General features: G+C 33.9%; 1 protein-coding gene across 4 annotated transcripts in view; it reads right to left on the bottom strand.

Moving 5' to 3' along the window:
* The window catches only part of LOC144974526 (sugar phosphate exchanger 3-like), a 49,825-nt gene that overhangs the window by 10,086 nt on the left and 25,561 nt on the right, over positions 1–14,178 (bottom strand). For 2 of the 4 annotated variants that reach the window (XM_078917463.1, XM_078917464.1), the window contains exons 11-16: positions 11,488–11,844; positions 5,102–5,238; positions 4,471–4,612; positions 3,605–3,630; positions 1,851–1,926; positions 674–778 (exon numbers count right to left, since the gene is read on the bottom strand). In XM_078917463.1, the coding sequence (XP_078773589.1) occupies positions 674–778; positions 1,851–1,926; positions 3,605–3,630; positions 4,471–4,612; positions 5,102–5,238; positions 11,488–11,844 (843 nt within the window). The remainder of the gene's footprint in view (positions 1–673; positions 779–1,850; positions 1,927–3,604; positions 3,631–4,470; positions 4,613–5,101; positions 5,239–11,487; positions 11,845–14,178) is intronic. The other 2 variants (XM_078917465.1, XM_078917466.1) reach the window with 1 other exon arrangement.

Below are 14,178 nucleotides of genomic sequence, written 5' to 3'. Positions count from 1 at the left end.
CTCAAGGCCACACAGCGCAGCGGCGGGTGATCGAACTCGATACCTTTCGTGTACGAAGCAAAGACCGTACCGCTGAGCCATATTGTCCACACACACAGGACAACCACTGACCTGCCCATAATCTTGAAATACATACACAAACACAAACACGGGCAAACACATAATCAGCATTATAAAACCTATAAATACCTCAAAATAAATTAAACAAGAATGTATCTATTACATGCAATTTAGTGCGGCTATGTGGTCTAGTGGTATGACACTCGCTTTTGGATCGGACGGTCCTGGGTTCGAGCCTCACGTTCGGCGCATAGTTGAGTCCTTGGAAAAGGCTCTTAACTTACATTCTCTCACCGTACTCAGGTGTAAAATGAGTACCTGGCCGTTAACAGCGTTGTCTTTGTCCGAAAAATTGTAATATTGCCTAACAGGCGTCATGTCCCGTCCTAAATGATAAATGTTGCTGTTGACCAGGGACCCCTTGTAAAGCGCTTTGAGCACATTTAGTGGATATTGCGCTATATAAAGCTCAATTTTTAAATATTTTTTTTTATAGTGAATATTCTATATATAGATATCAAAGATGTTTACAATGATTTAAAAAAAACAATATGAAATAAAGCAAACTTTAAAAAAAAAAAAAGATGAATAGAATAATAAAAATGTTGTTTACCTAAATCAGCTGATATGGCAGCACTGATGAGGTTGGCAGCTCCACCAATGAAGAACCCGATGATGGACATGAGGGCTGCGTTTATCAACTGGTCATTGGGAGAATCTAGGGGAGATCAACAACAAATCCAATTGAAATGCTTCAGAATAGATTAGTAGTAGTAATAATAATAATAATAATAAATAATATAATAATAATAATAATATATAATAATAATAATAATAATAATAATAATAATAATAATAATAATAATAATAATTAATAATAATAATAATAATAATAATAATAATAATAACAATAATAAATAATAATAATAATAATAATAATAATAATATAATAATAATAATAATAATAATAATAATAATAATAATAATAATAATAATAATAATAATAATAATAATAATAATAATTTAAAAAAAAAATTTAATTTAAAAAAAAAATAAAAAAAATAATAAATAATAATAATAATAATAATAATAATAATAATAATAATAATAATAATAATAATAATAATAATAATAATAATAATAATAAATAGCATTTCTACCATCAATAAAAAAACAAGAGAGATGATTTACAAGGAAAAAAATATGATCTCCCAAAACTAACACTATACATTTAACTTGTTTCCCTCTCAGCAAAGGGCTATGGCATGGTCCTGGACAAAACCGTGAAATCCCATTCCAAGATAAAGCGGGAAGCAACTCAGAAAACAGATAATATACGGGGATAGAAGATCCAGCAAGTGACTACTTCCTGCCCACCATGGGAGTCGAGTTGTAGCTACGTGGTCTTATGATATGGCACTCGTCTTTGGATCGGAAGGTCCTAGGTTGCCATTCCTGCTCTGAGTGGCAGCACCATACTCAGGTGTAAAAAAAAAATTTAAAAATTGAGTACTTGGATTTTAACAATTTTACTCACATTATCTCACCGTACCCAGCTGTAAAATGAGTACCTGGCCGTTAACAGCGTTGTCTCTGTCCGAAAAATTGTAATAGCGCTTAACAGGCATTATATTATATATACATGTTAAGTGTTGCTGTTGGCTACAGACCCCTTGTGAAGGTCTTTGAGCATGTTTGGTGGAAATTGCGCTCTCAAGTTTATTTTGTTTTGTTTTTTTTGTTTTTATTTATGAAAAGATCGAAGGCAAAAAGCCGACATTCATACTTACCCTTGTAGACAAGCAAAGCTGGGATGGAGAGAATCAACATGGGGACCACGATGATGGAACGTTTACCAATGCGGTCCTGGCGAGGGGAAATATCAAATCAAAACAGACATGAGATGAAACGGATAAAAATAAAATTAAAAGTTTCAACACCAATGTGAAATCGGTGTTGCTGTACACGGCTCAGAAACATGATGCTTGGATAAGAACAAACAAGACATAAAATACAGTCCTTAATCAAAAAAAAAAAAAAGAGCTTTTTCATATAGCGCAATATCCACTAAACGTGCTCAAAGCGCTTTAAAAGAGGTCCCTGGTCAACAGCAACATTTAGCATGTAGGACGGGACATAACGCCTGTTAGGCGATAATACAATTTTTCAGACAAAGACAACGCTGTTAACGGCCAGGTATTCATTTTACACCTGAGTACGGTGAGAGAATGTGAGTAAAGAGCCGTTTCCAAAGACTCAACTATGCGCCGAGCACGAGGCTCGAACCCAGGACTGTCCGATCCGAAAGCGAGTGTCATACCACTAGACCATATAGCCGCACAACTGTATAAGAAGAATATTACAAATTAAATGGCACGACAAAATTGGAAATACATGTCTATGGGAAATGACAGGCCATTTTTCGTTGAACACATTTTACAGTCCAAAGCTCTTAATAGTTTGATATCAATGTTAAAACCTAAACAAGTAATCCTTACTAGAACCGGTGATTATGACCTCACACTTTACCAAGGTATTTGTATCGTATCGTATCGAATCGTATATTTTAAGAGCTATGAAATAAAATCAATATTATAACAGCTTCAAAAAAAAAAAACAATACCATCATGAAACATTTCAGGCTCAAAATCCTTCATCAGCCAAAAAAAAAACATAAACACATATCTTATTTGTTTTTTTTGTTTTTAAGGGTTTTACGGCGCTTGCAACACATTTAGGTTATATCAGCGCCAGTAAAAAGGAAGAAAATGGGATAGTAAAAAGTTCTAGAACTACAATTTAAGCAGCCAAGAAAAAGTAAGACAAAGGGGAACTGGGAACAAATAGGGATCAGATGTAGATTCCAAGAGCATATCACCAATGTACTTAGTTTGAGATTACCTATAAGTCTCATCCGGACACAAACACGAGATCCAACAAAGAGGAATACACTCAAATGCTTACATTATACATAAAAATTAACAAATGTAATAATACATAACAAAATGTAAATAAGTAATCCTTACTAGAACTGGTGATTATGACCTCACACTTTACCACGGTTATCGTATCGTATCGTATCATATCGTTTAAGAGCTATGAACTAAAATCAATATAACAGCTTCAAAAAAAGAACAAAATACCATCATGAAACATTTCAGGCTCAAAACCCTTCATCAGCCAATAAAAAAACACAAACACATATCTTAAAATCCAGATTTTAACATTTGTTTTTATTATTTGCTGCAGAAGAGTTTTGAGGCAGAAATGTTCAGTATTTTGTATTTGGTTCCCTTTCGAAGCTGTTGTTGTACGCATTTTTATTCACAATTTTTACACTCCAGAGCTTCTATCTAGCAACTTACAATCACATTTAACAACAAGAAAGCTTTGAAAACGTTTCAATGCAATGCCCTTCACAACTGGAATTCAATGGTTCAATGTTCAAAGATCTCAGTTCAGTAGATGAAAATTTAAAAAGCAAAACCAAAGAAACAAAAGACAAAACAAAACTACAGGCATAAATAAGAATGGTTGAACTCACCGATATAAAGCCACTCAGTGTTCCACCTGAAAAAAATAATTTAAAAATTAATAAAATAAAATAATAAATAAATGAAAAAAATAAACAATGTGCGACTCAAAGCATGAAAAATTCTTACAGACCTGTAAAATGTAATCAACAAAAATGAATAGAATAGCTATTTTTAAAAAATAAAAAATACCAAACATGGAAAATTTCAGGCGAAAAACCCTTTTTCAGCCAACAACAAACAACAATGAAAACATAAATGCGTTACAACACTACCAAAAAAAACCCAAAAAATAACAGATCTTATTTCCTTTGCTTGTGAAGCGAGTGCTCTACCAACTGAACTATTGGGACGCACTCACCTGCCCATAACCATTTTAAAAACAAACAAAATAAAAGAGTAGTCCTCCAGAGCCATTCGGCCCATGGAGTTTCTATAGCGTGAAACGGACAATAGCAATTTCTTGCTATCCTTTGGATAGGACGCTAGTCAATCGCAAAGTACTTTCCGCCAAATCTAACAGACTCACTCAGCTACCCATTCACTGCTGGGTGGACAGTGGGGTCAGGAAAAAAATCTCGACTGCACCCGGGATCGATATCGGTTCCTTTGCATGTGAAGCGAGTGCTCTACCAACTGAGCTATCGGGACCCCCATTTTTAACAGACTCAGCTACCCAACACTAGGCCCGTGTAGCTGGGGTTTATCCGATTTTCTATAGCATGAAACGGACAATAGCAAGTGCTTGCTATCCTTTCTGCCCTGCTGGGTGGGGGCACCCATGTAAAGGCCGACATATAATTATAAGTTAGAACCCAAAAATTCGTTGTGTTCTCCTCAACGGACTCAGTATGAGGCAGATCCGTCCTAGTCTTACCCACAATGCCTGCCACGTCGTAGACAGTGGACAACTGATCAGCCCTGGACTCAGCCCAGTGGAAGGTTCTGTTGAGGTACAAGGGAAGCCAGAAGAAGAAGGAGTAGTTGACTAGCTTCAGGAAGGCATAGGCTAAGGAGTACTGGAAAAGGGTTGAGGGGAAAGGGGGGGGGGGAAGGGAGAGGGGGGAGGAGGAGGAGGGAGAGGGGGGAAAGACAATGAAATGAAATAAACGAAGTTTTAGGGATGATTGTACAATGCATGAGGCAAATTATTGTAAGATGAATGATGATGATGATGATAATGATGATGATGATGATGATGATGATGATGATGAGGACAATGACAATTATGATGATTTTGAATGTTTTTATGAGAATGATGATGATGAAGATGATGATGATGATGATGATGATGATGATGATGATGATGATGATGATGATGATGATGATGAGAATGATGATGACAAAGACATTGACAGCAATGACAATTATGATGATGCCAATGATTTTGATTTATGATGATGATGATGATGATGATGATGATGATGATGATGATGATGATGATGATGATGATGATGATGATGATGACGACCACCACCACAACGATGACGATGACAATGAAGACTTACAGGTATAACACCAGGCAACAAAACAGCCTGGAAGAAGGACAGGGCGGGCCGCACTGTTTCCACATCATAGACGACGGTGCTCTCGCTGTGTTCCAACGTCTCTTCATCCGACATGCCTGCGTCTGACAACAACGGCTCTGAAAACAGATATGTTTCAGTGCACGACATAATCAGTCGGAAGGTGAAAATTTTGGATTTGCATTTTTTTTCATTTTCTGAAAGCATATGCTCCCCAGCCCAGATCATTTTAATTTTTATTTGAAGTAAATCGGGTGATTTTTCATGAAGTTATGGTCAGATGTATGGGAAAAGGTATCCAGTAACTTTTCTCAAATTTCATACTTTTATCAACTTGACTAGCTGTAAAAAATATTTAGAAGTGAAAGTAAGCTTTGATATTTCCCGAAGATGTACAAAAAGGATTGATTTAATCATTTATGACAAGAATTCATTTTGGATAAAAATTGAGCTTCTAACTGAACTTGGCAATATCTCAGTTCAAACCTTTTCACCATCCGACTGATTATGCCATTCACTGTAACAAATACCATATAAGGGATGATAGAAGACACTGCGAATGACCTCCTGCCCATTATGGGATGGAAGGTCAAAGGTCCTCACCCAGAAATCTTAGTAGCATTGCTTGGGTGCTGGATATTCTCATAAAGGCAATGCACCTACCAACCTATGTTTAACTCATTCATTCCTAGAGATTTTTGCTACTTTTCAAAATTGGAAAATATGTACTAAAAATGAGCATGTGCATAGATATATCATTGTTCAATTATCATTAACATGTAAAAACTAAAAACATTAGCTTTGATACTACGCCTATAATTTATTTTCTCAGAAAAATGTAATAAATAGGCATGGGGTAAAAGTAACCCGAGTAAACAACGGATATAGTCGGTGTTAGGGTTGAGTGAGTTAACTCTTTCCATACCAGCCTTTCTCAGAATATTGCCCAACACATCATACCATACCCACCCAACACAAAAATAGTTTTTTCTTACTCAAACAGAAAAGCAGCAACAACTACATTCTATGCATAATATTGATCGGCAAAATGAACCCTGCAACACAGTGTCACGATTTTATAGCTATAATAAAACATTTTCTTTCAATTGTGTGATTTACAAAAGATGTCTGAATGATAAACGTGCTGGTTGGATCGTAGCGAATGTGACGATTTTCCTATGGTTGGTAAGGAGAGGGTTAAATAAATTAAAAGATAAATAAAATTCCCTTATTCATCCCAGAAGGGAAATTTGTCTTTAGGGTCAATCACTGGAATAACCCAGGCGTCAGTAACAGTGCATAGCCGCAAATTGAGCAAGGGCGAGGTGACTTTCTCAAGGCCATACGGGGCAGCGATGGGTGATTGAACCCAGTACCTTTCAGGTACGAAGCAAAGACTGTACAGCTGAGCCAAGCTGGCCCCTGTGTGTTATCAGCATTTCACAAAGGTTTGCTCCAGCATTATAAGTCAAAGTGATTCTAAACTGCTTGAAGCCGTGGACTGTAAAAAATAATAAACAAAAAATGAATAATGTAACAGCTTAAAAAAAAAAAGAACAAAATACCAAACACGAAACGTTTCGGGCTCAAAACCCTTCTTCGACCAACAACAACAAAAAATAAAGACATAATTACATTATTGAATTCCAGATAGACGACATTATTTATCTGGAATTTAGTAAATGTATTTATGTCTTTATTGTATCTTTGTTGTTGGCTGAAGAAGGGTTTTGAACCCAAAACGTTCCGTGTTTGGTATTTTGTTCTTTTTTTTTTAAAGTTGTTATATTATTCATTTTTTGTTTATTACTTTTTACAGCAATATAATTATAATATTCATATAAAGACTCTCCAGCAAAAAAATAATAAGCCGGGACAATGTTTTATAATGGAATGACATGACAGACTCCTTTGATGTGTTTGGAATGAGACGTGACCTAGTACACACGATACGATAATGGTGTGTTATGACACATCCTATGTTATCGATACCAGTGTGTTATGACACATCCTATGTTATCTATATATATAGATACTGGTGTGTTAGGACACATCCTATGTTATCTAGATATATAGATACTGGTGTGTTAGGACACATCCTAAGTTATCTATATATATATAGATACTGGTGTGTTAGGACACATCCTATGTTATGTTTGGACATTGTGTAAAAGATATGGCTCATTTCTTTTCTTGTTTTAATTATTGAATAATAATACAATGAAATTTTTGAATAATTACGAGTTGTTTTCTGAACTCATCTTTGTTAATAAGGAGGTGTAATAAAATAATATTTCATTAATATTATTATCATTATTATTATTATTATTAATTATTATTATTATTATTATTATTATTATTATTATTATTATTATTATTATTATTAATATCCTCATTATCATGAAAGGATGGTAACCAAATGTTTTAAACATAATTAATCATGCTTGTTGACGCTATTGTTAAAGTGAATTCAAATTGTTAAAAAATTATGTTTAACGACCAAATTCCTGATTTGAAGCACTGACTACAATAATCCAGCAACGTGTAACATGTAGAACGAGACATGACCCTTGTAACGTGTAACATGTAGAACGAGACATGACCCTTGTAACGTGTAACATGTAGAACGAGACATGACCCTTGTAACGTGTAACAATAATAATATAATAATAATAATAATAATAATAATAATAATAATAATAACAATAATAATAATAATAATAACAATAACAATAACAATAACAATAATAATAATAATAATAATAATAATAATAATAATAATAATAATAATAATAATAATAATAACAATAATAATAATAATAATAATAATAATAATAATAATAATAATAATAATAATAATAATAATAATAATAATAACAATAATAATAAACAATAACAATAACATCAGAATTAGGGTTTAAATTTACATATTATATTAGCTTAAAAATAATCAAATCGTAGACACACACAAAAATAAAAATAAAAATGACTGTAGAGCAAAGCATACAAAATAGCATGGGTTTAGTTAGGGATGGTGTGGATGAAGGATTGGGAAGGGGGAAGAGGAGGGAGGGAGGGAGGGAGGGTTTAAAACAAAGCGGTTGTGGTTACACATTGAAAATGACCCAAAAACCCAAAGCAAATGTGACCCATCGTCTCAAATCGGTATAATGTCGGAATGAACCATATGCTTAAAAGTGGAATTAAATGTTAAACTGGTCTAAAGTATAAATTATTGGCATTAGCATCGTAAAATACGGTATCCATTCTCCTCAATAAAACATACAAGCTCAACACAAGTCTGATATTTCTGGCTATAAATTCAGTTTTCATCACCTTAATCATCCCGACTTAATACCGTTTTGAGGCGAATGGTCACAAATGATATGAGATTGATTACAACACTTGTGATCTTATTCTTATTCTTATTATTATTACTATTACTATTACTATTACTATTATTATTATTATTATTATTATTATTATTATTATTATTATTATTATTATTATTATTTATTATCATTATTATTATATTATATCATTATCATTATTATTATTATTATTATTATTATTATTATTATTATTATTATTATTATTATTATTATTATTATCATCATTATTATTATTATTATTATTATTATTATTATTATTATTATTATTATTATTATTATTATTATTATTATTATTATTATTATTATTATTATTATTATTATTATCATTATCATTATTATTAATATTATTTGATATAGCGCCAGTATCCACAAATAGTGTTCAGAGGTGCTTTACAATAGTATTTTTTCACACGAGGCAACACGGTAATTATAATGATAAGTAAATATCGCCTTTAGTCTTAAATTTAATACAAGTGATACTAAACTACTAAAAGTTGTGGACTGTCAAAAATAATAATACAAAAAAAATAAAATGAATATATAACAGCTTTAAAAAAAAAAAGAACAAAAATTCCAAACACGGAATGCTTCGGGCTCAAAACCCTTCTTCAGCCACAACACACAAAAAACAAAAAAAACAAAACACAAATACATTATATAAAAAAGACCAGATAGACGGCAATCTAGCTTCTAAGTAATGTATGTGTGTTTTCATTGGGTTTTTTTTTTTTGTGTGTTGTGGTGGCTGAAGAAGGGTGTTGAGCCCGAAGCATTCCGTATTTGGTATTTTGTTCTTTTTATATCTTTATAAATTTAATCAATGTGTGCACAGAAACAGACAGCTCTAAATCGACTCACATTGGACAATTGAAATTGCTTTCAAGTATTTTAATTAATTGAAAAAAAAACAACAACCAAACCCCCCCCCCCCCCCAAAAAAAAAAACAACAACTTTTAGTAAACTTTTTTTTTTCAAAAATAATCTGAAAAAAAAAAAAAAAGAACAAGAATTCTATTTTTAGTGCAAGAAGTAATCTATCTTTAGAATGAGAAGTACTCTATTTTTAGAACGAGAAGTATTTCTATTTTTAGAGTACATATTTTTACTAATAGTTTTAAATTAGCCTCTTCTTCTACGTCCACGCAGATAACAATAGGAAATGGATGGAAGCTTCACTTTCATCAACAAAGACAGATAATGTGGACGTTGTGGGTTTCCCCTTTATCAACAAAACATGATGGAATGGAACACTAAAGACAAATGAGTGATGTGAGAATGGCATCCATTCCATTTCTTATCTCTTCAAGCTTCAAGCAACAACATCTTTCATCATCCATACTGTAACATGTATTGAAATATATTGGAATTGTTCGACTGTGTTTAATTATGTTAGGATTCTTTCTAGCGGTACACATTTTATGTTGTGCATGTTTTGCATGTGAGTGTGAAGGTTGACTGCGTGAACGTATAAGCACTTTTTGTTGCTTAGAAACATCATAAGACGTTGTTTATGTATCAATTTAGTTAAAAAATAACTCTGTCCTGGATTGTTGTAATATGTATTTGTTGTCTATTTTCCATATTATTATTTATAATTGAATTGAATTAACATGATCTAACCCTGAGTCGTTACACATATGTCCACATAGGTAAATTTCATAAATTTTCTATGACTGGACCTGCGAGCCTTTCAGACGACATAGACACAAGCCTTGGCAAGCAATGATACAATACAGTCAAACTGTAGATGGATTAGGCTACATTTTATGGTAATATAGCTGATACTTCTTTTTTTAGAAACATAAATGGGACACCTGCTTAAAAGCCTAGGAATCAGCCCCAACCCGGGCATTCATTCATAAAAGTGAGTGGAGCAGGCACTTATGTAGCAATTAAGTAAGAATAAAGAATAAAAAAGTCTGTGCCAATGGTGAATTGAACCCACAAGGACTACTATGCATCGCTCAGAGCAGGACTGGAACCCAAGGCATACTAATCTGAAGGCAGACTATAACAGCACCTTCCATTGCAAGTGGAGGTTCCGTAACAGCCACGTCATGGAAATCCACTCACAATCGGAACAAACGTCTTTAATCTCTATCGTCCTGCAGTCAAGATTTTTTTCTCACCCCCACCCCCTCCAGCGGTGATTGGATAGCTGGATCTGTTAGATCTGGCAGAAAGACCAGTGAAAGATCCAAAGGGTAGCAAGCAACTGCTATCATCCATCCATTTCACGCTATAGAAACCGGAATAAACTCTGGCTCCATGAGCCTAATGGCTCTGAAGGACTAGAAATCCATTTGTACTTTGTCATTTCAATTCCTTAGGGTTGGATGACTTTAAACACAGTGTGAAATATTCTCTTACAATAAGAGGAGTCACTTTGACCTCCAAATTCGTTTCTAAAATCGTTATGAAAAAATCAATCATATGTTTTCCAAATATCCTTTTTACATCAAACAGATCTAGGCTTAAAAGAAGTTCTTGGATTTAAAAATATAACAATAATGATAATAATAATAATAATAATAATAATAATAATAATAATAATAATAATAATAATAATAATAATAATAATAATAATAATAATAATACTATCATTTCGACAGTGCTTTAGACCTAGGCCTAAAAGTGTTTTGCATCAATTGCATAAAGCTAACACATTGTAGGTAAAATTCACACACATCTGCTCCCATAACTTACACATGACACACGAACCTACACACACAAATATAAACACAAATGGTAGCTCAAGAAGAACAAGAGATAGTTACATAAACTGATTAGCTATGCACAAACGACTTTCAATAGAAAGGTATTGTATTTCTATCCACCGTTTGTACTGAGGGCAAAAAGAATTGAAGAATAGTCTGGCACAGGATGAGGGGGGAAAATTCTAAAAATAGAATATTGTTGTCCTGGCTAGCTTTGATAATGGAAAACACCCTGGCAGGCGATATGAAACCTCTTACCAACTTGGACAATTGAGGCCTTGTCAGGGGCACCGACTTGGGGCACCTTTTCAGGGTCACTGCCTTGGGACACCTTTTCAGGGTCACTGCCTTGGGGCACCTTTTCAGGGTCACCACCTTGGGGCACCTTTTCAGGGTCACCGCCTTGGGGCACCTTTTCAGGGTCACTGCCTTGGAGCACCTTTTCAGGGACCCCTTTAGCTTCTGGCATGAAGGCAACCTTGACCCCATCGCCTTCAGTACCCATTTTTGGACCTTTCGTGTCCCCATTCAATACGGTGCCATCTTTGTCAGTGCCCCCGATACCATCACCATCGGTGGTAAAGGCGTCGTTCGTGTAGTCAGATGTGGGCTTACCTAGAGGAATAAAACCTTCATTTATAAACTATCCACAAAATAGGCCGATTGACTGACGGGGCCTGGGATTGCGGGCAAGCTGCTGAATCATAATAATACAAGTTTCGCAAATGCTAAATGAAGCAGAGATATTTTCAATTATATTCAAACAAATTCACTATGAATGACAAAACACTACAAAGGTGCAACTCAAAACGACAGCCCCTCAGAAAAGCATCAGCAAAACTAATTTTCTTGACTCACATTGGAGCTAAATTATTTTCACTGTGATATCTTAAAAGGAAAGACTCCTTATTTGTTTAGGTTTTGTTTTTTAAAACTGAAACTTTACATGGATTTGACCCCAGTGTCGTGTCGTCTTTTGTGGTGCACCTTTCTTGTCTATTTCTTTATATGATTACTTGGCAACAGTTACAGAATGACACAAATAAGCAAGGCCTCCATGTTGGAATAATATAAACTACAAAAATATTTTGCATGCAAAAAATGTGACCTTTGAAGAGTAAGAGAAATGGCTGATGGTCTACTAATCCCAGGTGAAATTTGCACTTTCCAGAGACAATCAACAGGATACGTGAAATCTCCCCCCGTAAATGTACTTTCTTCAACCACAACATTAATTCCTGTCAGTAAACCATATGTGCTTTCTTCAACCACAACATTCATTCCTGTCAGTAAACCATAATATGTGCTTTCTTCAACCACAACATTCATTCTTGTCAGTAAACCATAATATGTGCTTTCTTCAACCACAACATTCATTCTTGTCAGTAAACCATAATATGTGCTTTCTTCAACCACAACATTCATTCCTGTCAGTAAACCATAATATGTGCTTTCTTCAACCACAATATTCATTCCTGTCAGTAAACCATAAGTGCTTTCTTCATCCACAACATTCATTCCTGTCAGTAAACCATATGTGCTTTCTTCATCCACAACATTCATTCCTGTCAGTAAACCATATGTGCTTTCCTCATCCACAACATTCATTCCTGTCAGTAAACCATATGTGCTTTCGTCATCCACAACATTCATTCCTGTCAGTAAATCATATGTGCTTTCTTCAACCACAACATTCATTCTTGTCAGTAAACCATATGAGCTTTCTGCAACATAACATTCATTCCTGTCAGTAAACCATATATGCTTTCTTCAACCACAACATTCATCCCTGTCAGTAAACTTCATGTGCTTTCTTCAACCACAACATTCATTCCTGTCAGTAAACCATAATATGTGCTTTCTTCAACCACAACATTCATTCCTGTCGAAAAACCATACAAGCTTTTTCTTTCTTCAAAAAAAAAAAAGAATATTCTTTTAGACCATACAGCATAAGATCCTTGTAATACTGTAATAAGATGCATCTTGTCTCTATCAATTCCTATTACAATCCCTGTTGATTGTGTTTTACTATGACCATCTAATTCTTACTACTATTTCTGACATTGACTTTAAAGGTTTTTCATGGAAGCTAAAAAGATGGTCTAAATCTTTTAATGGAATTATCCCCTCTGCACACCTGACTAAACCATTTATGCCGTCTCCAACCTCGTTGGGGTTTTTTTTTTTTAGGTTTTCAATTCTTAACTCGTAACGAATATGTGTGTTTTAGATTGATTTTACATCTCTAACATTGCTGCAATTAATTACAATTACATTTTTAGTGAAGTTTAAAACATGAGCATATTAAATACACAACAAATTTGATTGATTACTCTAAAATTGCCAAACTGTTACAACAACAACACGCTGCAATATCAGTATTAGTGAATTCTGTGATGAGAGTGCACATGCACTAGACAGAAAACTACTACAGACCTGACACAGGACACCAATCACAATGCCCACCCCCCCCCCCCTCCTACCCCAAAAAATTTTCCCCTCAAAAAAAAAATAAAATTCATTTTAAAAATCTGAATTTCAGGAGAATACAAATGTCAGATTTCAAACATCCCCTTATTTTTATTACATTAAAGTTTAAAAGTGGTTTAGAACATATGATTACTTGCGTAATTCAATTTGAAACGTATATCAACGACAGAGTTTATATCTTATATCCAAACTTCATCTAATATCGTGGTGCAAAACAAAAATAATAAATAAATACGACTAGTTCAAAAAGAAATAAAAAAATATTTGTCGAAATAATAATGGCCAGAAATAAAATTGTAGATTGGTATTTTATAGGCCAATGTGGCAGATCTGAGTGATGTTATCATGCAACAGAAAAGTGAATTCAAAGAAAAACCAAAGAGGAAAGAGAAATGATTTCCATTGACTGTGAGATCTACTCCCTCACCTAAATCCATATCTGGGAATTTCAGAATT

Source organism: Berghia stephanieae, chromosome 6 (genome assembly GCF_034508935.2).
Source record: "Berghia stephanieae isolate SIO BIC M18660-M18661 chromosome 6, UCSD_Bste_1.3, whole genome shotgun sequence".
In the NCBI taxonomy this organism is placed as follows: Eukaryota; Metazoa; Mollusca; class Gastropoda; order Nudibranchia; family Aeolidiidae; genus Berghia; species Berghia stephanieae.
Note: the sequence above shows the minus strand (reverse complement) of the source record. Positions and strands in the feature narration are given on the sequence as shown.